The sequence below is a fragment of the Tilletiopsis washingtonensis genome, assembly GCF_003144115.1.
Source record: "Tilletiopsis washingtonensis strain MCA 4186 unplaced genomic scaffold FA09scaffold_14, whole genome shotgun sequence".
In the NCBI taxonomy this organism is placed as follows: Eukaryota; Fungi; Basidiomycota; class Exobasidiomycetes; order Entylomatales; genus Tilletiopsis; species Tilletiopsis washingtonensis.
The window spans coordinates 396879-421384 of NW_020312011.1; the positions used below are offsets into that span (position 1 = coordinate 396879).

General features: G+C 67.9%; 11 protein-coding genes across 11 annotated transcripts; 5 read left to right on the plus strand and 6 right to left on the minus strand.

The window, feature by feature from the left end:
• Window positions 1–715: 715 nt before the first annotated feature.
• FA09DRAFT_325911 (hypothetical protein) lies at window positions 716–4179 on the plus strand (the record flags this gene model as incomplete). The annotated part of the gene is made up of 5 exons (XM_025741184.1): window positions 716–1744; window positions 1801–2001; window positions 2058–2291; window positions 2349–3886; window positions 3942–4179. 5 exons carry the CDS (start codon window positions 716–718, stop codon window positions 4177–4179), a joined length of 3240 nt encoding a protein of 1079 aa, XP_025597427.1.
• Window positions 4180–7553: 3374 nt separating this feature from the next.
• Window positions 7554–8358, plus strand: FA09DRAFT_299149 (hypothetical protein; the record flags this gene model as incomplete). The annotated part of the gene is made up of 2 exons (XM_025740272.1): window positions 7554–8048; window positions 8110–8358. The coding sequence occupies 2 exons, from the start codon at window positions 7554–7556 to the stop codon at window positions 8356–8358; spliced, it is 744 nt and encodes a 247-aa protein (XP_025597428.1).
• Window positions 8359–9372: 1014 nt separating this feature from the next.
• FA09DRAFT_62370 (hypothetical protein) lies at window positions 9373–9851 on the minus strand. The gene has a single exon (XM_025745747.1). It carries the CDS (start codon window positions 9708–9710, stop codon window positions 9444–9446), a length of 267 nt encoding a protein of 88 aa, XP_025597429.1. The 5' UTR covers window positions 9711–9851; the 3' UTR covers window positions 9373–9443.
• A 385-nt stretch (window positions 9852–10236) lies between these two features.
• FA09DRAFT_330788 (hypothetical protein) lies at window positions 10237–10766 on the plus strand. Its single transcript, XM_025742746.1, has 4 exons — window positions 10237–10309; window positions 10369–10419; window positions 10486–10527; window positions 10678–10766. The coding sequence occupies exons 1-4, from the start codon at window positions 10241–10243 to the stop codon at window positions 10711–10713; spliced, it is 198 nt and encodes a 65-aa protein (XP_025597430.1). The 5' UTR covers window positions 10237–10240; the 3' UTR covers window positions 10714–10766.
• A 470-nt stretch (window positions 10767–11236) lies between these two features.
• Window positions 11237–12601, plus strand: FA09DRAFT_346442 (hypothetical protein; the record flags this gene model as incomplete). Its single annotated transcript, XM_025744751.1, has 2 exons — window positions 11237–11725; window positions 11936–12601. 2 exons carry the CDS (start codon window positions 11237–11239, stop codon window positions 12467–12469), a joined length of 1023 nt encoding a protein of 340 aa, XP_025597431.1. The 3' UTR covers window positions 12470–12601.
• A 1898-nt stretch (window positions 12602–14499) lies between these two features.
• On the minus strand, window positions 14500–15519 carry FA09DRAFT_346443 (hypothetical protein; the record flags this gene model as incomplete). The annotated part of the gene is made up of 2 exons (XM_025744752.1): window positions 15432–15519; window positions 14500–15395 (listed from the first exon to the last, which is right to left on the minus strand). A coding segment is annotated over exon 2 (555 nt), but the record flags the coding sequence as incomplete, so codon positions are not given.
• A 1520-nt stretch (window positions 15520–17039) lies between these two features.
• Window positions 17040–18058, minus strand: FA09DRAFT_62454 (hypothetical protein). The gene has a single exon (XM_025745749.1). The coding sequence runs from the start codon at window positions 17914–17916 to the stop codon at window positions 17161–17163; it is 756 nt and encodes a 251-aa protein (XP_025597433.1). The 5' UTR covers window positions 17917–18058; the 3' UTR covers window positions 17040–17160.
• Window positions 18051–18958, minus strand: FA09DRAFT_62446 (hypothetical protein). Its single transcript, XM_025745748.1, has one exon. It carries the CDS (start codon window positions 18678–18680, stop codon window positions 18201–18203), a length of 480 nt encoding a protein of 159 aa, XP_025597434.1. The 5' UTR covers window positions 18681–18958; the 3' UTR covers window positions 18051–18200.
• A 493-nt stretch (window positions 18959–19451) lies between these two features.
• Window positions 19452–19936, minus strand: FA09DRAFT_325915 (hypothetical protein; the record flags this gene model as incomplete). The annotated part of the gene is made up of 2 exons (XM_025741185.1): window positions 19452–19827; window positions 19881–19936. 2 exons carry the CDS (start codon window positions 19934–19936, stop codon window positions 19452–19454), a joined length of 432 nt encoding a protein of 143 aa, XP_025597435.1.
• A 351-nt stretch (window positions 19937–20287) lies between these two features.
• Window positions 20288–21555, plus strand: FA09DRAFT_330790 (ras-domain-containing protein). The gene is made up of 5 exons (XM_025742747.1): window positions 20288–20427; window positions 20506–20655; window positions 20717–20811; window positions 20873–21027; window positions 21086–21555. The coding sequence occupies exons 1-5, from the start codon at window positions 20395–20397 to the stop codon at window positions 21343–21345; spliced, it is 693 nt and encodes a 230-aa protein (XP_025597436.1). The 5' UTR covers window positions 20288–20394; the 3' UTR covers window positions 21346–21555.
• A 497-nt stretch (window positions 21556–22052) lies between these two features.
• FA09DRAFT_62522 (hypothetical protein) lies at window positions 22053–24370 on the minus strand. Its single transcript, XM_025745750.1, has 5 exons — window positions 24026–24370; window positions 23277–23896; window positions 22633–23225; window positions 22200–22574; window positions 22053–22141 (listed from the first exon to the last, which is right to left on the minus strand). Exons 1-5 carry the CDS (start codon window positions 24330–24332, stop codon window positions 22090–22092), a joined length of 1947 nt encoding a protein of 648 aa, XP_025597437.1. The 5' UTR covers window positions 24333–24370; the 3' UTR covers window positions 22053–22089.
• Between the last annotated feature and the right edge of the window lie 136 nt (window positions 24371–24506).

Genomic DNA, 24506 nt, shown 5'->3' on the forward strand with positions numbered 1-24506 from the left:
TCGCTAGCAGCTCGTCCGCACCGTCCGCTCCGTGCATCGTCTCTCCGGTCGCTCGTCTCGCTCGAGCTCGCGCACCCTCCACGTCACCGCAGCGCCGCGCATCGCTTGGCGCACCTTGGCTGCGCATCGCATCCTCACCCGGCGCGCCTCCCAGCCGCTCCTAGCACCGCCGCGAGCCCCTCTCCGCTCGCCCTCTCCGCATTCGTCGGCGTCCGAGAGCGTGTTCGACGCCGCACTTGGCTGCCGCACTCGCTCAGCCCGCGCCTCCTCACGCGACACGGGCGCCCGCTCTCCACTTTCGCGCCCGCCGCCGCCGTCGTCGCGCCGCCGACTGCCTGCGTGCGCGCCGCTTTCTCTCCTAGGCACTCAGGAGCCGCACGTGCCTGAATCACTGCGCCGACGCCGAACGCCAGCGCAGCGAGCCACCTGGCTCCTGAGTCGGCTCCCGCAGCCTGTGCTCTGCCCACCCGCGCAGCCCAGAAAAGGAACGAGGTCGCCTCGGGCCTGGGCACCTTTCTCTCCACCACGCTGTGCGTAGCCATCTCCTCCTCCTCCCTTTGCCCTTCTCCCGTTTCTCGGCCGCGTCCACTGCCAGGCAGGATCCTGGCGCTGGCGGCATTCTCTGCCATCTCCTCTCGACTGTCCAGTCTCGCTAGCCGACGACTCAACCTCTCCTCCTCGCAGCTAGCTGCGCATCCCCGCGCGCGCCTCTCTCATGTCGCGGCAAGAACACGGCGGCCAGTCTTCGGGCTGGCAGCCGCCACGCGGCGGGAGCAGTAGCAGCATTGACTCCAACGTCGGCGGCATGGCTGGGCCCGGCAGCCGCATGTCCTCAATGGGCGGCGCCAGCACGGCAAGCACGAGCATGACGTCGCCGTACGACCCGCCTATGCCGTCCGAGCAGTACGTCCAGCAGCAGCAGGGCGGCCCGCAGTTCGGCAACTACCAGCCCATGATGCCGCCGCCGGGCCAGCCCAGTGCCGGCGCCGCATCCAAGTGGCCTGGCACGCTGAGTCCGTCGAGTGGAGGCCCAGGCGCCGGCGCCTACGCCACCACTCCTGGCCAGTCGGCGCCCCGGCCCGGCGGGTACTTCCCTGGCGCGCCCGACTACGGCCAGAACGGCCAGGCGTCGCGCTCGCAGGCACCGCCGCAGGCCGGACCACAGCCGGACGGCTCCTTCAACAACTTTCCCGGCGGCTACGGCCAAGGCCCGCCGCGGCCACCTCAGCCGCTGCCGCCGCACCAGCAGCAGCAGCAGTTCGCGCCACCACCACAGGGTGCAGGTCCAGGCTACGCGCCGCCGCAAGACGGTCAGTGGGGACGGGGCCCATCTGTCCTCGCACCGTACGGCGGTCCGGGCCAGGCACCTCCGCAGCAGCTGGCACCGTCGTACGCGCAGCAGCGCGCCGAGCCGACGGAGCAGCAGCGTGCCGAGGGCTACGCGCAGCACCTGGCACAGAAGCAGCGCCAGATGCGCATGCTGGCGCAGCAGCAGCAGCACCTGCAGCACCAGCAGCAGCTGCAGATGCAGCAGCAACAGCAGCAGATGGCACAGAAGGGCGACGACGACGATGGCGATGACGGCGGCGAGGATGGCGATGAGGAGGACGGTGCGCGCAAGGGTCGCGGTGCGGCGCAGAAGGGCACGAGCGACTTTGTCAAGAAGCTCTTCAAGATGCTCAGCGACACGTCGTACTCCTCCATCGTCTCCTGGTCTGCCAGCGGCGAGAGTTTCGTCGTCAAGGTGAGTATCGGGTCGGGCCGCTGACGCCTGGCTGCCTTCTGATTGCGCTCTCGCAGACCATGAACGACTTCACCAAGCACGTCCTGCCCCGTCACTTCCGGCACTCGAACTTTGCCAGCTTCGTGCGCCAGCTGAACAAGTACGACTTCCACAAGGTGAAGAACCCCGAGGAGCAGGCGCAGGGCGCCGACCAGGCATGGGAGTTCAAGCACCCCGAGTTCCTGCGCGGGCGGGAAGACCTGCTGGAGAATGTCAAGGTGCGTCGTCTCCAGCGATGTTGCCCATGCTGCCGCTGACAGCTCGTTGCTCGCAGCGCAAGATGCCGACCGGCAAGAAGGTCACCAAGGACCGCTCGGACAGCCCAACGATGCCGAGCGCGGCCGACGCGGCCGACAAGGGCGCTGCTGGCTACGGCGAGCTGAAGAACCAGGTCGCGGCGCTCACCGCGTCGCAGGACCAGATGTCGTCGCACATCAACAACCTCACCAAGCAGTACCAGGGCGTCATCGGCGAGATGCTCACGTTCCAGCGCAACATGGTGCAGCAGGTGCGTGTCTCGCTGCGCTGCCGATGCGCTGCCGCTGACTGCCCTTCGCTCCTGCAGGACCAGCTCATGCAGCAGCTCATCCAGTATCTCATGCAAGAGTCGCGCAAGCCGGCGATTGGCGACGGCAACACGCCCGGCGGCTCGTCGATGCAAGGCCTGCTCGACACGGGCGCGTCAGACAGCCCCTTCGTGGCGCCCGAGACGGCACAGTCGCTCATCGGCAACTACTCGACGCTGGCGCGCGACTCGTTCGCCACCATGAGCCAGGTGTCGGAGCGCATGGCCGCTGCTCAGAGCGGCCGCGACCAGATGCAGGGCCGTGCGGGCTCGTCGTCCGCCGGACCATCGATGAATGGCGCTCCGAATCACCGCGACTCAGATGGAGGCCCGCCTTCGCCAAAGAGCTCTGGCTCGCCGGCGAGCGACTACGCGCCGAACGGCAAGGGCAAGGCAAGCACGGCGGGCGACCGCATGTACTTCCACCCGCCGCACCTCAACGCCGAGGACGCGAGCGCCGGCGACGTGTTCAGCTCGGCGCTGCAGGCGCCGGGCAGCCAGGCCCTCGAGCATGCCGGCCTGCGCGTCTACACGGTCGGCACGCTGCAGCCACGCAGCGACTTTGGCACGCTGCCGTCTGACGGCTCGGGCAGCCCAGGCGATGCGGTTGCCTCTGCTCTCAACGGTCGCGCGCCAAGCGTGGGTGCAGGCACCGAGTCGCGGCCATTCGGCATCAACGTGCCGTCGCTCGAGGAGCTGCCGGCGGACATGCCGCGCGTCGACCGGCGCTTCTCCACCGCGGCTGTGACGCCGCTGCCCGGTGCCGGCCCTCAGACGCAGGCGAATGTCTCCGACGGCCTCGCGACGCCGTCCGACGGCGGGCAGAACATGCTGCGCATCCGGCGCTCGACGTACGTGCCCGGCTGGGCCGTGCCGCCGCGCGTGCTCGTCGTCGACGACAACGACGTGTGCCGCAAGATGAGCAGCAAGTTCCTGCAGGTCTTCGGCTGCGCCATCGACGTGGCGGTGGACGGTGTCAATGCCGTCAACAAGATGAACCTCGAGAAGTATGACCTCGTCCTCATGGACATCGTCATGCCAAACCTCGACGGCGTCTCGGCAACGTCGCTAATCCGCGAGTTCGACCCGCGCACGCCCATCATCTCGATGACGAGCAACAGCGGGCCCAAGGAGCTGCTCAACTACATGAGCTCCGGCATGAACGACATTCTGCCCAAGCCCTTCACCAAGGAGGGCCTGCTCAACATGCTCGAGAAGCACCTCATCCACCTCAAGACGGTGCAGAAGATGGACGAGATCCCGAAGTCGTTTGGCCTGCCGCCGCTCAGCGACGATGCGCTGCAGTCCGTCCTCTCGGCCACGGCGGCCAGCGCTGCACACCTGCAGAACGGAGCGCCGTCGCCGCGAGGCCTCGGCAGCATGCTCGGCAACTCCGCAGCTGGCGCCTCGCCTTTCGCGGCGATGATGGGCAACGGCCCGGCACGCTTCACCAACGCCGACTCGCCTGAGGAGAAGAACAGCGACGACGACGAGGGTGTCGACAACCCGCTTGCCGGCATGGGCTTCAGCGACGACGAGTGAGTGAAGCGGCCGTGGCGTGACTGAGCCGCTGTCTGACATCCTGCCCTTCAGGTACATCTCGATGCTGCAGAACCTCATCGCCGCCGGCTCCGTCTCGGACAGCCAACGCGGCGAGATGTCGGACAGCGTGGCGTCGGCGCTGGGCGTGGCTCGCGGCGAAGGTGCCGGCGGAGGCACGCGCTCCAAGGAGAGCACGCCCGTCAACCTCGGCGTGCGCAAGCGCTCCGCCGAGCCGTCGGACGCCTCGGACGCCCACAAGCGCTCGCGCGTCGCTGGCCTGCAAGGCTAGACACTCTGACACGTCACCTGGTCACGCTGTTCTCCTCTTCACCTCTCATCGTCTCCCACCTCTAGGCCCTCCTCCACCGCGCAGATTCCATCCTGCTGCACCTCCTGCATCCTCTCCTTCCCGACGCTCTCGTCCTGCATCCGCCTCTCGCCTCATACCAGGCTGCCATGCCGTGCGCGTGCGCGCGCTTCGTTCTTCAGGTCCATATGTCCTCCTCGATGCTGTATGCTGCACTCCACTCCTCTTCCCACTCCTCATTCCTGCATCCGCGCGCCCTCTGTGCGTGAGCCTAATACTATCTTGTCGAGCCAAAGTCAGAGCGAGATCGACGGAGAGGCAGGGCGTGTCTCGGAGCCTCGCAGGAGACGTTCGACCTCCGCGCATGCCCGATGCGAGCAAGGCTGCGTCCTTCTCCGTGCTCGCGCCGCAGCGATCCCCGGACTGCATTCTGCGCAGTCTGTCGCCGATGCGACGCACTCGCATCTTGCCCGGTCCCGAGCTTGCTCTCCCAGACCCAACGCTTGCTCTCCCAGACCCAACGGCCGTTCCACGACGGCTGACGGGTGCGCACCGTGCGCGATGCCTCCGCAGCGGTGCCAGTGCGCGACGCGTGCGCAGCTCACGCACCGCGCCGCAAGCAGTCCGGCGCCGAGCAAGCGGCCGTCCAAGGGGAGCGCTGTCGTTGGCTCCTCGACCTGGCTGCTGCTGGCTGCAGATGTTCTCGGTCCCGCCCGCTGCATCCGACAGGGCCTCTCACACAGCATCCAGACCGAGGAGCGCCGGCGCATCCGAACTTTGGCAGGCCAACTTTTTTCCTGCCATCTGCAGCTCAAAAAAAAGTTATGCTGCGCGCTGCGTGCGCACGGGCTGCGGGCGCGCCGCCGACAGGGGAGAGAGGCCGGTCGAGCCGGGCGCAGGCGAGATGCGGGCACCAGAGCAGTGTCGGCGTGCGCGAGGGCGGCGAGCGCCGGAGCACTCTGCGCCACCCTCTGTTCCTCTGCTGCACGCGCGCGCTGAGACCTCGCGACGCCGGCCGAGCCGAGGCGGCCCGCCGCGGCTTGGCTCAAGGCGGCCGCGCTGCGCCGGCGTCTGGCTGCTTGCGGGCGCGGCGCGCCGAGCGCCAGGCATCACGCCAGCACACGCGCCGCGTCTGGCCGTCCAGATGCAGCCGGTGCCGGCTCGGGCGCCTCAGCAGTGCTGGCCACACCGTCTGTGCGCTGCGCAGGCGGCGGCGGGCACAGGCCAGGCGAGCAAAAAATGAGGGCGCGGGCGCAGGCGGCAGAGGACAGGGAAGGGGAGAGGAAAGAGGGGCAGGCCGCGGCGGCAGGGCGCGCCAGGGCGGGCGTGGCGCGCACTACGCGGGCGAGGCCCCTGCGCAGCCAGCACCAGCTTGTGGCGCGCGTGCCCAGCCCCTCCCCCTGCTCACCCCTCTCTCTCTCCTCTTCACACACCTCCATCCCCTTCTCTCTCAGATCACGTCCCATCGCGCGGCCGTCACCTCGAGCTGCAGAGGCAGCCTCTTCCTCTCCCCTCTTCGTCCCGTCTCGCGGCCGTGGCGCCTGCCCGGTGCGCGCGCACGACACCCCGTCCGGCTGTGGCGCCGCCTGCTGGGACGTGCGCCGCGCGTGCGTCTGCACGCTGATTGCCTGCGACTCGTCGTCTCGCGAGGCGCCCGCTGCTAGAGCATGCTCGGCCTGCCGCCCATCCACATCCCGTCCTCGTCCTCCTCTTCCTCCTCCATCATGTCGCCCGCCTTCGGCTCGCCGAAGCTCTCCTCGGTCGCCGCTTTCAGCGCGGCCACGGGCCCCGCCGGTGGCGCTGGCAGCAGCAGCACCGGCATCTCGTCGCCGCTCGGCAGTCCGCGCACGTCGCTCTCGCATGCGCTGCCTGGACACATGTCGCCGTACCGCAGCGACTCGGCGGCACGCTTCTCGGCGGCGCACCATGCGGCCGTGACGAACAGTCCGCGCAGCAGCAGTGCCCTGGCGCGCGACGCCGCCTCGTCGCTGGCGTACCCGACCAGCGCGTCGCGCCCGTCGTCGCCCTCACCTGCTGGCGAGCACGGCGTGCTCTCCGACGCTCGTGGCACGCACAACGTCTCGTCGGCGCGCGACGACTCGCCGCTGCACGGTAGCAAGCTCGACGCTGCGGCTGACGCTGCAGCAGCCGCTGTGGCCGCGGCCGTGGGCGGCGGCGACCACCACCACCACGCGTCGCACGAGGGCCTGGCGGCCGACGACTGGGCACTGCGTGCACGCGATCACGACTCGGGCGCTGATGCCGTTGGCAGAGGTGAGTTTGCCGGTCCAGTCTCGAGCAGGGTGTCGAGCGGGTCGCCATCGCCGCTCGTCGCGGCTCCCATTTTTTGGACGCGCCGCGGCGCGGAGGACCGTGCGGTGCGCGCGCGCGCAGCGTGGCCCGGGCGCCTGGCGGAGCTCGGAGCCGCGTTTCGCGCCGTCGAGTCACCTCGCCGCCTTATGTATGCGTCTACATTCAGCACAGCTGTCGATCGCCACGGCGCTGCGGCATGTCTGGCATCGACCTGCTGTAGGTTTGCGCACCGCAAACCTTGTTGCTCGCCTCGCGATGCTGCAGCGCTCGTGCGAGTGCGACGCGTCCTAATACCCCTCGCCGTTTAGTGATGCTGATGCTGACGCTCTGCTGCAGGCTTCTTCCCGACACTGTCGATGCGCACGCACGGCGACGACGCGCCGCGCTCCGGCTCGCCTCGCCTTGGAGACGTGTATGCTGCCAGCCCTCGCCGCCACGAAGGCGGCCTGCGTGACTCGTACCGCGCTTCGCCCTGGCGACACGGCGGTCCTGGCGGACGCGAGGGCTCGCCGTGGTACCCTGACGCGCACAGAAGCTCTCCGTTCGCATCGAGCGCGACTCGCGACGTCCACCTGGACCTGGACGGCCCGTCGAGCAGTTCTGCACGCGGCAGCTACCTGGACGACCCGCTCGAGGCCTTCAAGGCCGGCCGAGCCGACAGTCCGGGACGCAGCTCGCGCACGCTGCCGCCGCCGGAGCGCTACCCTTCGCCGTCTGCCTTCCACTCGCCGGCGTCGACCTTTGCCTTCCCGGGCGGTCCAGGCTCGACCGGACGTGCTGCAGGCTCGAGCACCGATCCTCGCGACGCGCCTGGCTTTGGCAACTCGCCGTACCGTTCGGCAGCTGGCCTGCCCTTCTCGCCTTTGCAGTACCCGCGCACTGCATTCCGCGGCGGCGATGCTGGCGACCTTTCGGCGCTGTCTGGACCGGCGGCCTCTTCCGGCTCAAGTGCTCCCGGCACGACCTCGCCCGAGCAGTCGATCGCTCGAGCTGCGCCCTGGCCAGCAGGCGCGCCGGAGCCCTCTTCAGCCGCGATCAAGGCCATGGCGGGCTATCCCGCGTACTCGTACAGCACGGGCACGCCGGGTGACCTGCTTGGCGCCTCCGCTCCTCCCGCATTCGATCGGGTGCCCGGCCACTTCGATGGCTTCGGCGAGAGCTCGCACTTTGCACAGGCGACGACGTTCGGCCCGTCCGGTCCGCCGCCTGGCATCAAGGAGCAGGAAGACGAGGAGCCGAAGCCGGCGGCATCGGCGCTCCGCGACTCCTCGCCACCGGCCGCCAGCGCAGAGGCGCCTCCACGATCCTCGCGCAAGCGCACGGCTGCGCCGAAGGCCGCCGCTGCTTCCAGCAGCACTGCTGCTCCTGCGGCCAGCAACAACACCGAGAGCGATGCCGGCGGCCCCAAGACGCACCGCTGCGAGAACTGCGACAAGAACTTCAGCAGACGCTCGGACCTGGCGCGCCACAAGCGCATCCATACCGGCGAGCGCCCGTATCCGTGCGAGCACCCCGGGTGCGGCAAGAGCTTCATCCAGGTGAGCGCCGGCTCTGTGCGCCTGATGCTGCATCACAAGCTGACCACTCTTCACCACCCAGCGCTCTGCTCTGACGGTACACTCCCGTGTCCACTCCGGCGAACGTCCGCACCGCTGCGAGGTCGGCTCGTGCGGCAAGAGCTTCTCGGACTCGAGCTCGCTCGCGCGCCATCGCCGCACGCACACGGGCCGCCGGCCCTACGAATGCCAGCACCCCAAGTGCGGCAAGATGTTCACGCGCCGCACCACGCTCAACCGCCACGCACGCTGCCATCAACCTGGCTATGTCAAGCCTAAGGGCAAGAGGTGAGCAAGCCGCTGTTGTGCAAGCATGCACTTGTCGCTGACAGACCTCACTTACAGCAGCAAGCGCCGCATCGATGGCCGCAGCGTCAGCGCCGGCTCCGCCTCGGACGGCTTCGAGACCGAGGACGATGACGAGGACGAGGACGACGAGGGCTCGTCCGTCTGGTCCGAGGAGGCCGAGGCGGACGCAGCACTCGGCGGCTCTTCGTCTGACGTTCCAGCGCCCATCACGCTGCCTACGCCTCCCAAGGGCGCCATCCGCGACCTGAAGCCCAAGCCGAACCGCGGCCGCAATTCGCGCGCCAAAGCCGCTCCCAAGGCCGTCGACCCCGATGCCGTCGACGCAAGCGCCATCGACGATCCCGCGACGCGTAACCGCAGCAAGTCGGATGCTGAGGCAGCCATGACGCTGGCGTCGGCGGCGCTCTTTGCGCAGAGCGGCGGAGGCAGCCAAGCGTCCGCTGCGCCGCCGCAGCCCACGGTGCGTGGCCGTCACGGTCGTACCGCGAGTCGTCTGGAGATGGAGAATCAGGCCGCAGTGCTAGCCGGCATGGCCATGGCTCCGCCTCACCCGGTGGCGCAGGACCAGGAGCAGGCAGCCGCCATGAGCCTCTCTGGCCTTGCTGGCGCTGCTTCTCAGCAGCATGCCACCTCGTCCATGCCTGGCGGTCTCGGCGGCCTCAGCGAAGCTGCTGCTCTGGCATCAGCCGCTGCCGCTGCTGCGAGCGCCGAGAGCGCCGGCGCCGCCCTGGCCGCGCTCTCTGCGCACACCGACAATGCCGCGCTTCACAGCTCCTCGGCGCGCGACCTCGCCGAGCTCGGCATCCCGCTCGACCAGGCACAGCTGCTCGTGCAGGCATCGGGCTCGCTGCCCGCCAAGTCCGAGACGGACGACGGCGCACCGGCAGCCAAGCGCCCGCGCCGCGGCACTCGCAACGGCGCCTGATCGCTCCACGAGCCCTTTCTTCTCGCCCTGACTTCAGCGGCACCCCACCTACTTACTAGCTCCCGGCCCTGTCCCTCTATACACTGACGTCTCTCTTCTCGCCTCGCATCTCGTACGCTTCTTCACCTCTCTGTGCATTCTACCTACCCCACTTCAACGCATCCACGGCTCGTTCCTCTCTCTTTTCCCGCGCCCCCTTGTATTCCGCCTTCTCGTCTGGCTGCGCCCTCACTCTGTAAGATACCGGAATGTGCTCCCTCGTGCTTTTGTGTGAAGCTGTGTGCGTGGACTCGCGGTGCCGCTAAAGACGCTGTCAAGGTGGAGCTCTGCGGCGACTTGATAGGAGACTGAGAGCAGCGGCCCGCGACCGGCGGCTCGCTCGACGAACGCGCGTTCTCGGCCGCCGGCATGCTTCGATGCCCGCTCGGCGCATCGCTTTCGATGGCGACATCAAGAGACGAGCTCGGGCCGAGCAGCACACGAGCAGCCGCAGCGGCTCAAGCTCCGAAAGAGCGGTACCTCCTGGGGCTGCTCGCGCGGGCCACCGGCATGTGCGGCACAGCCTCGTCCTCGCTGCAAGCCCGTCCGTGCGCTCCTTTCCCGTCTCGAGGTGCCAGCACGCCGTTGGGCTGCCTGCCAGCGCTTGCGGCTGCACGCGTCATGCGGTGCCGCACCGACGTCAGCGCGCCAGACTAAAATAGGAACATGCGAAGGAGGAGGCACGCAGCAAGCAGCGGCACGCACGCAGCGGCGAAGCGAAGCGAGAAGCGAAGGCAGCAGATATCACCTCCGCGCGGCAGGACAGACCGCTGAGGTGCCGCGAGGGGGAGATGCTGGGCCGCGCGGGTTAGTGTCGCCCGTGCGCATATCAACTCATGCCAGCAGCGCAGCAGCCCCTCTCCTTCCCACCACCACAATCTACCAGCCAACACACTCCACCATGGCCGACCAGCAGAACAACCCCAACCCCGCCCAGGGCGGCGCCTACCAGCAGGACGGTCTCGACAAGGTGCGTCGCGTGTGCTTTGCGTCTCTGCACCCTGCTGACGCCTCGCTGCGCACCGTCAGGGCATCGACGCCGTGCTGAAGAAGACTGGCCACGGCCAGAGCGAGAGCACGGTGAGTGGCAGTGCTGCTTGGCAAGCGGCATTCGGTCGCCGACACTGACTCTTGTCCCTACGCCAGACCGAGAAGATCTCGGACGGCTTCCGCTCCGTCTTCAAGAAGGTGAGTGCGCGGCGTCGGGCGTGGACTGCAGGGTGATTGCGAACGGCTGCCTTGTGCCATGAGAGCTGGCCACAATCTTGAGCTCTGCCTCGCCTTGCGTCGAGGCCGTCTCAGCGAAGCGCTGTGACGCTGACCAACACCTGCGCACAGGCCACCGGCAAGGATGTCCCGATCAAGGACAAGTGATTGCCTCGCCGCGCTCGAGTCCCGTGCTGGCATACCCCACACACCACACTGGCGACTGCGTCTCTATCTCGTCCGCCTCGTAATGGCCATATGATTGCGCTATCTCGTCGCGCGAAGCGCCTGACTGTCGAGACTGGATGCCAGCAGGCATGCTGAGCGCAGTTGAACTACTCGTAGCCCAGGCGCAGCGATCAGTCAAGGAGAGTGGGAGAGCGTCACCTTGGCTCCGGTGTGAGATCACACGATGAGCCGCCTTTAGCGCCGACGAAGTAGGTGAGGAGCAAGCATCGATTGCGGCAAGGAACGGCAGCAAGATACACAGGCTAGGGGGTTACGGCGACAGCCGAGGCAGGAAGAGGGACACGAGGGAAGAAAGACAGGGGTATGTGTGACGAGGGTAGCATCGCGGCGGAAAGGAGCGGACAAGCCGTTGCTCGAGTTCGCAGACTCGAGATGGCTCATGACGGGGAGAGAGAGAGATCGCAGACGGGCAGACTGATGAGACGCAGCTGGCCGGCCCACGATGACTGCTCAGACCGAGTCTGTGCGTCTGCGCTTGCGCGACTGCGACGCCTCCTCGAGCAGGTTGACGCCCTGCACGCAGGCCATGCTGGCGCGGCGCGGTGGCAGCTCGTCGCTGTCGCTCTCGCTGCCGCTCTCTTCATCGAGAGTGCCGCGGGCGGCAGGCTCGTCGTCGGAGCGCAAGCGCTTGCGCGACGACGTCGTCGAGGAGAGGCCCTGCGCCGCCTTCTGCTCGGCCTGGAGCTTGGCAGCGGCCTCCTGGGCCTCGCGCAGCTTCGTCTTCTTGGCCTTGCCGCGGCGGCGCACCGTCGTCGGATACTGGCAGTCCATGCCGCGCTTCTTGCACTGCGAGCACTTGGGGCCCGCGCCGTCGCAGCGCAGCTTGCGCGCCTTGCAGAAGGCGCACGCCAGCAGGATGCGGCCGTTGGGCGCAAAGAGCTGCTCGCTGCCGTCGAACGGACTGCCCGACGGCATGCTGTACGCGTGGAACGTAAAGTTGAGGTGCTTGTGCGCATGCTGCTGTGCGTACGGCATGGTGCCGCTCATGCCGTTGCACGACTCGGCGGGCGCGAGCACCGAGGCTTGGTGCGAGGCACGCTCGAGCGGCATCTGCGACGTGTAGCCCATGTTGCTCACGCGCATCACACCGAAGCTGCCCGTCGGGTAGTCGCTGCACCACTCCGTGGGCGGTGCGGCGTAGGCGGGTGCCGTCTGCGGACGGTACGATGCCGGCACAAACGTCGGCATCGGCGGCGACATGGGGCTGCGGCTGCTGCTGGCGACCGGCGAGGTGGCGAGGTTGTGCGAGATGCCGGCGTCAGGCAGCGACATGTGGCGCATCAGCACCGACGGCATGGCGCCGTTGTCGAGCAGGAAAGCTGGCTCGGGAGTGAAGGGCAGGCCGCTGTTGGTGGACAGGACACCAGACGCCGTCTCGGAGCGCGAGCGCAGCTGCTGCGGCATGGGCTGCGGCGCCAGCAGGCTCGTCGTCGCGGCGCGCTCGCGTGCTCCGAAGGTGGCGTCGAAGCCCGTGTTGAAATGCACGGGGCCAGACACCGTGGTGACAGCATTGTCGGCAAAGTCGACCGGCACACCCAGCTGCATGACATCGACGGCAGAGACGTCGAGGATCGGCACCATGGCGGGCAGGACGTTGAAGGCGGAGGCCTCCGTGGCAAGGGGCGCAGAGGTCGCGGGCTCGAAGAAGAGCGACGCAGCCTCGGCGGCCTCGTAGACGGAGTGCCGACGGTGAGCCGTCGCCGCCTCGTATTGCTCGACGTTGGCAAAGGACTCGAGGCGCTGCGGGTAGCCGTGGCTCGTCGACGGCGGCGGGCAGAGCTGGTAGAGGACCGAGGCCTGCTGTTGGTCTCCCGGGAACGCAGCGACGCCGACGCTCTTGCTGCGCGCCGGGAAGCTGTATGCGCTCGACGGTCCAGCGACGTCGGTGGCTGGTGCGACGATGTCCGAGGCCGAGATGATCTCGACGGCCGGAGCGATGGCGTCCGTCTGCCACTGCGGGAACGTGCCCGTCATCTCGGCGGCACAGGTGTCGTTGGACGTGCGAGGCGACACGTTGAACGCGAAGACGTCGGAGCTCGACGCACTCGACGGCGGCGACGGCGACGAGATGGTGAGCAGGCTCGGCTTGTGCCTCAGGACTGCAGTGGACGTAGGCGATGATGAGTAGCGCTCATGCACGTGTAGGCGCGCTGCTCACCAGGGTGCTTGGGCTGAGAGAGGAAGCTCCAGTCCTGCGTGGCGTCGTAGCCAAAGGCCGAGAGGTCGGGATTGCGCAGCGAGTCGAAGAGAGAGACACCCGTGTCGTCGTCGTGGCCGAGGAGGAAGGGCGCGGCAGACATCGAGGCGATGCTTGGGCGGAGAGAGAGTGTACTTTGAGGGTTGATATCGAATGGAAACGAACGAGACGAGAAGCCTGGGCCAAAGAATGTAGCGATAGGGTGGACAGGCACCAGGCCTGACGCGGATGGACGGACGAAGAAAAGACGGTGCGTGTGGCGCGCGGTAGACGAAGCGATGAAGCTTAGTCGAGACGGCTGCCAGAAAAAGAGAGTGGATGAAGAGCGGAGGGTAGAGACGAGAAGGAGAGGTGGAGACGGGACGAAGAGACGCTGGGAGCTGGCAAAGGTTGAGAAAGTGGAGGACGTCGGGTGACGTGCCTGCTGCGAGACGATTGACCGTGTGGCGCCGAAGCAATGTCCGTGCGAGGCAGTTGGTTGAAGGCGACTCTACCTGGGGCAGAGCGGCAGCGGAATGACCGTCGAGAGCGGGCGCGGGCTCAGGGTGCGACGATGGCGACCGTTGGCGGACGGGTAGCGAAGCGCGTGCGGCAGGTGCGCGCGTGCTGAGGCGGCTCGCAATCGACCGTTGGGCCCGCGGCGCAGACGCTCAGGAACCTGTGCGCCGAGCGTGTGAGCACGCATTCTAATTGCTCTCGCAGGGAAAGGAAAGATAGCGCTACCTACTGATGGTGCGGACTCGAGGACCGACGACGGCAAGCGATGGATGCGCGGCGGAGGCGCGATGGAGCTTGGCCGAACGGAGGACGCCACGAGGGTTGTTGCGACAGGGCGGTGCTGAGCAGAGAAAGGCTGCGGTGGTGACTGAGGTGAGCGAGAGTGGGTCAAGAGAGTGTGAGGAGGGTGTGGTGCGGATGGAGTGGGGACAGCGAGGTGCCGCACGCTCGGTTTATAGATGAGCAGCGGCCGTGCGGAGCAAGCCTGCGAACTGACGCCCTATCGACTAGCGGCGAGCAGGCCACAGCGCCTAGGAGAGCAGATCGGGAGCGCAGCTATAGCCCTCTGGCAGTGTCGACGAGGCTGCAATGGCGACGCTCGCGCGACGGCGAGAGAGGGGTGAAAGGCTTTCAATTTGCAGATCCCTTTGCTCCATGGCAGTGTTCCTGCGGGCCTAGTGCCGAAGGGCGGGCCGAGAGAGGGGCCAGCCTGCCGTGGACGGCTCAGCGAAGAGTCGGAGGGTCCGGAGAGCACTGCCGCTGTGGCGGCCGCGGGACAGCGGCGGACAGCTGCGGTGTGACAGCTAGCGCTGGACGTTCGAGGGCTAGGAGCAAACGGGACACTCCGCAGCGTCCAGCAGGCGCCTCTCGCACTGCGGGGTCGCCGCCGCCGCCGTCGCAGCACAGCGACACAGATGATGGGCCCTCCTCGAGCTCTCACGAGACGACAAGCAGAACGATGCAGCCTTGCAGCATGCACACGCACGCCGCTGCACGTCCGGCGCCGGCGTGGCGCTGCGGCGCAGCTGCATCTGGTGCATATAGTGGTCCCCATGAGGGGTGCGCCGCTCGGGCCGATCCCGAGCGGGCGACGGCCAGCACATGCGCAGCATCGAGAGGCGGCCCAGACGCAAGCCTCTGCGGTGTGCACGAGAGGGGCCGCCGCCGGCGGAACGTCTCTTGCGTCTTTCGTCATCATGGGCGCCCAGAGCCAGAAGACGGCGGAGAGAAGGCGGCCGCGGCCGCACGGTCCCGCCTCCACCATCGCGCATCCTTGCTCTGCCATCGCAGCCCATCCTGATGCTGCGTCGTGCGCGCTTCCGCGGCCGCTTGCATGGCTGCAGCGTCGAGCACGCCTCCGTTTGTGTGTCCCGTGTCTCGGCGAGCTGGCGCGCTTTTGGTGCGCTCCGATGCTGCGCAAGATCCGCGGGCGCCCGCACACGGACGGCATGGCGCGGCGTTCATCGCATCTCGACGGCGGCGGCGGCGGCGAGATCTCTGAGCGCCTGGCGGCGGAAGGATCTTGGCCGCCTTCTGGAGGGGCGGAGCAGCGGCGCGCCGCCGCCATCGGCACGGCGCCGGCGGGCAAAGACGGCGGCCGGGCGTCGGAGTGCGCCTGCGGTGCTCTGGCGCACGGCCGCGGCAACAGCAACGGCCATGGGCGGGCGGGCGCTGACGCTGCTGCTCGTCGTCGGTCGCTGCACGGGCGGAATTGGGGCTGCGAGCGGTGCCGTCTGGCCGCTGCCGCTGCGCTGCACCCTGGCGCGGCACGCGGCGCCCACGCGCTCGCGCATGCTTAGCGTGCACACGCCTTCCCCGCGCCGCGCCGCGCCGCGCCGCAGCCTCCTCCTCCTCCTCCTGCCGCCGGGCGCCTGCGCCTCTGAAACCGCCTTGCTGTCTCGTCCGCCTTAGCCCGGCTCACGTATAGCCGCGCGAGCCACACCTTGCGCAGCGCCGTCGCACCTCGCCGGCCCGCGCTGCGCTCCCACGATCTCCGCCGTGCACTCGACTGGCTGCTCGTGGCTGCGCATCGCGGCCGCGGCAGGGGGCCGTCAAGCACGCCAGCATCGCCGCTGCTTGCGCCGTGAGCAGATTGCCTCCGGGCACGCAGGACAGTTCGACGGCGGCCCGAGCGTGGCGTCTGCTCTCCTGCCGCTGCCGCTGCCGCCTCGCGGGCGCGTGTGCTCGACGACTCTCCGCCCACGAACGTAAGGCTGGCCAATATCGGCACGCTCGTCGTTGTACCCGTTGCGCCGCTCCGGCTGATGCAGGCGCAAGCACGGAACATACTCTCGCGAGGGCCAGGTACATATTGCTCGGTGCCTGCGCCGACATCAAGGCGGCCTCGCCTCGTCGGTCACCAGCGAGGGGGGCCCGCTGCACCTCCGTGCACGGCCCTCATCCGCTCTGCCATCCCGTACTCGCATCGCAAGTGCAGGCCATAAGCTGACGGCCCTCCTGCACCCTGAGGGATCTGGCCGCCAGAAGCCGTGCGCGTCCAGCGTACACTCGAATGCGTGCCCACGCTAGTCGCGACGTCAAGGCATGACGCCTCCGCCATCTGCCGAGCCGCACAGCTGGGTCGCGTCGTGATAGGCCTAACGCCATCGTCCATGCATGACCAGTGCACGCAGCACAGCTCGCCGGTCCGGTGCCGTCGGAAGGCGAGCTTCGCACTCCGTGAGCTGCTAAGACGGCCGAGATGTGGAGTCGCAGCGCAGCGAGCAGGCAAGGCTCTGCGCTGCTGCGGCCGCACCTCCGCATGCCGATGCCGTCTGCGCCAGGCGGCACGGCATCGCTGCCTCCCGCAATGGCGCTAGATCTGGCGCGGCCAAACAAAGCTCGGGACATCTTGCCTTGGCAGCCAGCTGCACGCCAAAGAGAGCTCCTGACGAGCGGGCCTACGTCGTCGAGCTGCCGCTGCCTCGTGAACGGTGCTTCGTGAGCGGGCCCGATCAGTGTTCACGGCTCCGCACGGCATCGGAGGGTCACGGCGTGGTCGCGGCCAAACGCACCACGCAGCATCCGGCAGCATGTGACGGCCATCGACGCCGCCTCGGAAACCACATGCAGGCCTCGAGGAGCGGCCAGCTCTCCTGCCCCGCGTCGTGCGCCTCCGACGTCGAGGGTGAATATTGCGCCGAGAGATGCATGCATGGCGACGCCGCCGTCTTGCAGCAGGGTGCGCTCAGGGAGAGACCGTGCCGACGACAAGCAGGAGGACGAGACGCAGACGCAGAGGCGGCGTGCGAAATGGCACGTCACTCTGGAACTAATTGCTTGACGGGCAGCAGCAACTCTGCCCTCTGCCTTGGCACCCCTCACGGCCATTCGATTTGCAATTCTCAACGCTGCTCTCTCGAGAGGCAGCCTATGAAAGAGGGCCTGCCAGATCGCAGCAGCACCATCAGAAGCGTCGAGCGTCTGCATCCTGAAAGACGCGGGCGAAGAGGTGGCAGCCTAAAGTTAGCGTGTTCTGGCTAGCGCAGACACGCCCCCGCAAGCCTCACGGCGAAGGGCAGCGCTCGGCAGCGCAGCCGCGCCGATCATCGGCGGCGCGCGGAGAGAACATCCGCGGCTCCTCGAGACGCTCCCTCCGATGGCTGCTGCTGCTGCTGCTGCGCCTGCTCGCCGTCGCAGCGCATCTCGAGATGCCGCTGCTGCATGCTGCATCAAGATGCATGCTCTAGCCGCACAGTTCGGCGCAGCCATGCAGCTGGCGGGCCCGCAGAGGGGCTCGACGTGACTTGCCTAGACGGGCTGGCGCAGCGTGCTTGCAGTGCGCCGCGCGGCGTCGCCTCCGCGCGCGTCCAACCTCGACGGAGCTGCGCGCGAGAGCACGCTGTGGAGCAGCAAACAGGCGGGAGTGCGAGCTCGAAGGTCGTCCGCATGGTCTGCAATTCCTTTCCGCCTCCCGTCCTTGGCAGATGCTGCGTCGACCCTCGGCGACGCCGCAGGGTTGAGCCAGGCGTCTGGGAGACCGCGTGTACGGACCTTCTGTGCCGCACCTTGCACAGCAGCCTGCGGCGCCGAAGGGTCTGGACGCATCTTTCACAGCGTCTTTGGACTGTATGGATGGCACGACATGCCGCAGTGGCTTCTCGGCGCTGACTCGAGAGGGACTGCGTTGTCGTGGCTGCTGACAGCGCCGTCCCGGCCGTTTCGAGAACAACCGCTTGCGCAACCTGCGCATGCTGAGCAGCCCGCCGGGCTCTTTGTTCTCGCTGCTGAAAGCGCAATGTGAGCAAGGAGCGGCCTAGGCGTTCCTCGTGAGGAACAAATTGCTTTCGTGCAGCTGCGGCCGCGGAGGCCGCTACTGCTGCTAGGCGCGACGAGGTTGGTACGCTCCGCATGCTGCGGCGGCATACGGCGCCGTTGTGGACGGCGACAGTGTCAGGCGTAGCTCGAGGACGGCGGCCATGCTTCATTCACTACTGTGCTTCAGATTTTGGCGCAAGACTATGTCCTTTGCAAGTGGTCTTGTGGTGGCTGCTCGCTCCTGCGCGGGAGCACGATGGCCTCTGCCGAGAGCAGCAGCAACAGCAAGACGTGTGGCACCTTTTGCGTGCAATGCCGACGGCTGCAATATCGTGTCGATGAGTCTGCGAGCATGGTGTGTCCAGCGGGACGGGCCGATGAGGACGACGAGGACGACGAGTCGACGGCCAGCGCCTGCATGTGCGGCACGAGCGCGGCGCCCCTCTCCATCAGGTTAGTGCGCCGCCGCAATGCCGCTTGCTGTGGCGCTTGGCCAACGGGCTCCGACCGACATTCTCGCCCTTCTGCACTGTACCTGCGGAGTCGGCGAAGAGCAGCGGGAAGTGACGACAGACGAGTGGTGCAAGATGATGCATGAGTGCTCCGCGCACGCTCGCGGCGTCGACTCGACTAGCGCTGAGGAAGACCAGCGCAGCTCTCCTGCGGGCAGCGGGTGAGGGATGCTGGTGCTGGCGATGCTCAGCGACGTGCGATGCTCAGGAGCCTCTGCTGGGTATGGTCGAGCAGGTCCTCCAACGCTAGCGTCGCCGCACGCGGGCTCCGGCCGGCGGCGGCGCCAAGCAACGTCGATGCTGCACGGACCCGCGCTGAGCTTGCGCGAGACATGGCCTTGTCTGCTGCCGCGCACCTGTGCGCGTAGCGGCCGCCGGCAGGCGCTGCGGCGAATGGAGAGAGCACCGCCTTGCTGCTGCATCGCTGTTGGAGCGCAGCGTTGTCCGGGGTGCAGCAAGATGCGAGATGGCGGAACGGACGTTGCGGGGGTGCGGCTGCGCGTGGCTGCAGTCAAGTGCGCGGCGCGGTGCGGAGACGCGCCTTTGCGCTAGCCGCCGGACGCCGTCTTGCCAGCGCCGCGGCGAGCCTTCCGCCCTCTCTTTCACACCTCTTCTCCACATCCTGCTCTCCGCACCCTTTCCAGAGTGCAGCCGTCTCACGCTGCTGCACGCCGTAATCCTTCGCAGCATGGTCTGTCATTGCCATGCCGCTGAGACGAGCCGTGCGCAGACAAAGGGTGCGGCTTGAGGTCTAGCTGCGCTTCCGCAGCACAGACGTGTGTGGCCCACCTCGCTTGCCGGCACTGTGCAGGCAGAGCTCGGCGAGTGCAGCGCAGACCACCGCGCCGTGCAGGAGGAGCAGGGTGTCGCTGGCGTTTGCATGGTGCGGTGCAAGCGCCTGGGCCGCTTCGATGCGAGACGAACGGCGCAGGTTTCTGGCGAGGCTTGCTTCACTCAGGCGTTGTTCGGTCCACTCGCTCAGCTTTGCGAAGCAAAGTGCTCGCCGAGCGAGCAGAGCAGTCGGAGAGAGGCGCGCGCTTGTCGCAAGCTGCGCGGCGATCGAATGCGCAGTCGCTTGGCCTGGCCGCATCGAGAGGTGCGCCAGGTCGAGAGAGTGACGAGCACGACCAGTGCGAGCGACCGCTGCGGCAGCGATCCTGTCGGTTGCCCGCCTCGCGCGTTCGCTGGATCCCTCATCCTGCGCGCCCGATGCTGCCCAGCTCGACCTCGCCGTCCTTGTCCGCAGCTGCGCCCTGCCCGCCATTTGCAGCTCCAGCATCTCCCTGCGTGCCCTGCACCTCCGGCTCGCACGACGCCATGGTGTCGATGATGAGGCGCGCATCCTCGCACAGCGTGCCGGCGGCCAGCCGCAGATGGCGCAGCGAGCGGGTGCGCAGGTGCACGAGCAGCTCCGCCGGCGCGGCGGGCGCTGCGGGCGCCCCAGTCACCGGCGCAGAGGGCACGGTGTAGGTGAGATGCACGTCGCGCGACCGTTGGGGCAGGTCGACGGCGAGAATGCGCTGCAGACGTTCGGCGTGCACCGGCGTTGGGAGCGGCAGGGAGAGGGTGCTGCGTGCGGTGTGAGCCGAGAAGGCGCGAGAGGAGACGAAGCGCAGACTCACAGCGAGTGGATGAGGCCGGGCGAGGCGGGCCGCGGCGGCGAGCAGAGCGTCGACATGGCGTGGCCGGCTGCTGTGGTGAAGGAGCAGCGATGGAGGTGTGAGAGGTGGAGAAGATGGCGGTGATGCAGCGCAACAGGCTCGAGATGCGCTTCGCAGAGGAGCCTCAGAATTGAGGCTGCGCTTTGTATTCAGCGTCAGGGCGGCTGAAAGTGAGCATTACCCCTGGCCTGGCGTGTCTCACTTTAAAGCTCTCCACACGCTCCTGGCTGGCCGGCTAATCCGCTGGCCGTGCGCACGGCTCCACGCCACGCCCACGCCGCGCCGGCATCGAGGCTCGCTCCTCTCCACCACCACTCCCGCCTGCCGTGTCGCCTCTGACTGACTCCCTCGTCGCTGCCGCTCCGCTCCGTATCGTGCTCAAGCACAGCGCCTCCGTTCTGCACACGCACGCACGCACGCCGCGCCCCTCGCACCTCGCCGCACAGCACACCTCGCCATGGCATCGCGGCCAGACATGGAGCTGACGTCGTACGATTTCCTGCTCAAGGTGGGTGACGCTGTCGTCGGCGGCGCAGAGAGGCGTTCCTTCTTTCTTGCGGCCGACTGACGGGTAGGCGCGCGCCAGATGATCCTTATCGGCGAGTCGGGCACGGGCAAGTCCTGCCTGCTGCACCACTTCGTCGCCAACCGCTTCCGCGAGGGCGCGCAGCACACCATTGGCGTCGAGTTCAGCAGCCGGGTCGTGTCGGTGGGCGGCAAGAGTGTCAAGCTGCAGGTGCGTGCGCGCTGTGCGATGCCATGTTGGCGAGCGGCGGCTGACGGCTACCCTCGCTCAGCTGTGGGACACGGCAGGGCAGGAGCGCTTCCGCAGTGTCACGCGGTCGTACTACCGCGGCGCGTGCGCATGTCTGCTGGTGTACGACATCACTCGGTGAGAGCACTCTGGCGGCTTGTGGCTAGACTCTGCAGTCACTTACCTGCTGCGCGGCCAGTCGGTCGACATTCGTCTCGCTGGAGCGCTGGCTGTCCGATGCGCGGGCACTGGCGTCGCCGAACCTCGTCGTCGTGCTTGTGGGCAACAAGCTGGACCGGGAAGAGGAGCGTGAGGTGGGCTACGAGGAGGCGAGCGAATGGGCGAGAGAGCATGGTCAGTACTGCTGTGGACCGCGCCTGCAGTTGCGTGGCTCATTTTGCCGTCGCATCAGGCGCCCTTTTCCTCGAGACGTCCTCCCTTACAGGCTCGAACGTCGAGACGCCCTTCATGCTCGCCTCGCGCTCCATTCTCCTTTCGATCGCCTCTGGCTCGCTTGATCCTTCCACGCCCGGCTCGGGCGTGTCGTACGGCGAGAGTGCGGCGCTGCGGCGGACGAACAGCGGCGGCACGGGCATCAGCCGTTTCTCGTTTGCCGAGAGCGGCCGTGGTGGTCCGCGCGGCCTCAAGGAGCGGCTCGGCGGCTGCTGCTAAGCGCTCTGTGCGTACGCTTTTCCCCTTCACCCACTCCTCGCCTCAGACCTCGCTGCTCCCATCTCAGTCCACGTCACGCGACCTCATATCCTCGTCCTGTATACTACGTGCTCTGCCGCGGCCTTTGATCACGCGAGTGCTTCTCAGGGCAGGCGGCTTTGGCATTCCACCATACCTCTCATCATGCGCGTGTGACAAGGGACGGTGGTGCTGCGAACGACGCGGCGACCACAGTCGCCGCCCTTGGGTGCAGCACATCTCACGTCACTTGCCTCATGCTCGCTGAAGAGTCGCGGACCGTGATATCGGTGCCGACAAGCCGCAGGTCAGTCGTCAGTCGTCAGTCCACCTCGTCGTCAGTCGACGTCAGTCGTCAGTCCATTGGGTGTCGAACAGAGCAGAGCAGGGTGAGGAAGGGGGGAGATAGACAAGGCACGTCAAGGGCGCAGAAGCGCCGTTGTACCTTGTCTTGCCTAGCCGAGAGCTGAGCAGGAGCAGAGCAAGCAAAGTTAGGAGGGATAGGGTAAGAGTCGGCCAGCGCTTGTCAGATGGGGTGAGCCGCCGTGGTTGCGCATGCGATGTGCACGGATGCTGCAATGCTGCGCCCTGGACGTCATGATGAGCGAAGGCGCTGCACACCTGTGTACTTGACGAGGAGAAACGAGCGTGAGGGATGAGAATGAGAGTCGGAGTCGTAGTCGTGGGTCGGGAGACGAAGCGAGAGGATGAGGTTTCCTCTTTCGCTTAGAAGCCTGGTGGGACTGGCAGGCCCTGTGCCGCTTGTTGGCGGTAGTACCTGGGAGGCGACGCGATGAGCTGAAGCTGAGAAAGACACGTGTGCACAGCACACTCACTCAGCCCACTCCTTCGAGTAGTCCTTTTCGCCGCCCGCTGCCGCGCCCGGAGCAGCGGCAGCGGCAGCACCCGGAGCCGCGCCCTGCTGCTGTTGCTGCATGGCGAGCGCCTGCTGGCGGTTGTACTCCTCCCACTGCTTGGCGTAGTCCTGCTCCTGGCCCGGCGCCGCGGGCTGGGCAGCAGCCGCGCCTTGTGCGGGCGAGCCGGCGGCGCCGCCCTGTGCGGCGAGCGCCTGCTGGCGGTAGTACTCCTCCCACTCCTTGCTGTAGTCTTGCTGCCCCGCCATGGGCTGGCCGAAGCCCTGCTGCATCTGCGGTGCGCCCCAGCCCTGCTGCTGCGGCTGTCCAGCGCGAGCGCCCCAGCCTTGGTCGCCGCTGCGGATAGAGAGTGAGCCAGACGTTCACGCAGCGCATCGCACATACAGCAACTCACCCAGCAGCGCCGTTGGCACCAGTGCCGGCGAAGCGCATCGGCCCGCCCATGCCCATGCCCATGCCGCCTCCCATGCCCATGCCCATACCCATGCCGCCGCCGCCCATCATGCGGCCGCCCGGCGGGTTCCACATGTTGGGGTCGCGCCACGGCGGAATCTTCTTGCCGTCGGGCCCGTACAGCTGGCCCGGCTGGCCCGGCTGGCCGCCCTGCGGGCCTGGGCCGCCCGGTCCTGGTGCGCCGCCTGGCCGCGGGCCTCCCTCGCCGAGCTCGGCCATGAGATTGGCGTACTCCGAGTCGAACTGGCCGCCGCCGGGCGCGCCGGGTCCGCCTGGCCCGCCAGGTCCGCCGTTCTGCATCATGCCTGGAATCTGCGTGCAGTCGCGCGCCAAGTGGCCCTGCCCGCCGCAGCGGTGGCAGATGATGTGCGCCGTCATGTTGCGCTCCTCGGGGCACGCGAAGCGCCGGTGGCCCTTCTGACCGCAGTTCTGGCACACCTGTCCCTCATCGTCACGCAGCGTGCCGTTCAGCGCGGCCAGCTCGCGCAGCTGGTTGCGCTTGTGGTCGTTCTGCGCCTCGGGCGTCGACGCAGCCTGGCAAGCTGTCAGCACAGCTCGCTGGCGCACGCGCTCGCCTGCACTCACCGTCTCAATGACGAGGTTGATCGCCTTGATGCAGCGCCGCACCTTCTCGACGTCGTCGGCCTGCACGACACAGTGCATCTCCTCGTCGTCCTCGTCGCCCGGCCGTCCCTTGCCCTCCTTGACACTGCCGCGGCCGCGGATGCTGATCTTGGCGCCGCTCTCGCGCTCCATCTTCTTGAGCGTGTTGCCACGCGGGCCGACGAGCAGGCCGAAGAAGTTGATGTCGGGGAACTCCTTGAGCGGCAGGTAGACCTTCTCGGTGGGCTTCATGTTGCGCTTCATCTGGTGGTAGTCGGCCGGCGGGCGGTAGTTGGGGTCGAGCTTGATGGCGCGGTCCATGAGCGTCACGCGCTCCGTCTCGAGCTTCTTGCGGTAGCGCACTTCGCGCGTGTTGGTACGCCGGCCGGCGCCGTCGTACGTCGGCGGCGGCGACGGGCTGCGCTCGCGCTCCGGCGGGATGACGTTGCCCGTGGCCAGGCGACGCTGGATCTCGTCGATGCGCACGTTGAGCGCATACCGGTCGAGCTCGGCGGCGGAGACGTTGGCAGAGAGCGCAGTGGGCACGCCGATGGGCGCATCAGCCGGCGCGTCGCCCCATCGTGAGCGACGCTTGCGCGGTGCTGCGAGTGGTAGGTGAGGTGAGCGAGTGGCCACAACGCCAGGCGCACGATTGCGAGTGGCGAACAGCAGAGAGTCGTCTGTCTGTCGCCAACAGCAGCACAGCAGGTTGTCACGCCTCTGGCACTCACCATCTGCGGCCGCCTGCGGCTCCTCGCGCTCGCGCTTCACCTGGTCGTACGCCGGCTGGCCGCCGGTGCCGAAGCCGGGCGGCGCACCGTAGCCGCCAGCATCGCGGCTGGCGCCGTAGCTGCCGCCGCCGCCATAGCTGCCGCCGCCGCTGCTGCCGCCATAGCCACCACTGCTGCCGCCGTAGCCGCCGCCGCCGCCGGCGCCGGGCGCGGGCGCCGACTCGACCTCTGCGCCGCCCCAGCGGCGGACCTTTGCGAGCGGCGCGGCATTCTCGCCGGTGCGCTGCGCGTTGCTGCGCCACGACATGGTGCGGAGTGTGCGTGTGGGTGAGGGATGGATGTGGAAGAGACGAGGGCGAGATGCACGGCGGCGCGGCGCAGCACCCTGGCCGGCCCCCGCGACGCGCTCGCACGTGCGGCGCTCTTCTGCCCGCCCAGGCAGCCGCGGGAGTCGCACGCGCGCGCCTGGCAGCTGGCCCTG

Coding starts and splice junctions, on each gene's coding strand:
- FA09DRAFT_62370 (XM_025745747.1), bottom strand. CDS start 9,710: ATGCCGGCGGCCGAGAACGCGCGTTCGTCGAGCGAGCCGCCGGTCGCG.
- FA09DRAFT_330788 (XM_025742746.1), top strand. CDS start 10,241: ATGGCCGACCAGCAGAACAACCCCAACCCCGCCCAGGGCGGCGCCTAC. Junction 10,310..10,368: donor AGCAGGACGGTCTCGACAAG/GTGCGTCGCGTG, acceptor GCGCACCGTCAG/GGCATCGACGCCGTGCTGAA. Junction 10,528..10,677: donor TCCGCTCCGTCTTCAAGAAG/GTGAGTGCGCGG, acceptor ACCTGCGCACAG/GCCACCGGCAAGGATGTCCC.
- FA09DRAFT_62454 (XM_025745749.1), bottom strand. CDS start 17,916: ATGAAGCATGGCCGCCGTCCTCGAGCTACGCCTGACACTGTCGCCGTC.
- FA09DRAFT_62446 (XM_025745748.1), bottom strand. CDS start 18,680: ATGCAGCAGCAAGGCGGTGCTCTCTCCATTCGCCGCAGCGCCTGCCGG.
- FA09DRAFT_330790 (XM_025742747.1), top strand. CDS start 20,395: ATGGAGCTGACGTCGTACGATTTCCTGCTCAAG. Junction 20,428..20,505: donor CGTACGATTTCCTGCTCAAG/GTGGGTGACGCT, acceptor GGCGCGCGCCAG/ATGATCCTTATCGGCGAGTC. Junction 20,812..20,872: donor CTGGTGTACGACATCACTCG/GTGAGAGCACTC, acceptor CTGCGCGGCCAG/TCGGTCGACATTCGTCTCGC.
- FA09DRAFT_62522 (XM_025745750.1), bottom strand. CDS start 24,332: ATGTCGTGGCGCAGCAACGCGCAGCGCACCGGCGAGAATGCCGCGCCG. Junction 23,897..24,025: donor GCCGCAGGCGGCCGCAGATG/GTGAGTGCCAGA, acceptor TACCACTCGCAG/CACCGCGCAAGCGTCGCTCA. Junction 23,226..23,276: donor TCAACCTCGTCATTGAGACG/GTGAGTGCAGGC, acceptor ACAGCTTGCCAG/GCTGCGTCGACGCCCGAGGC.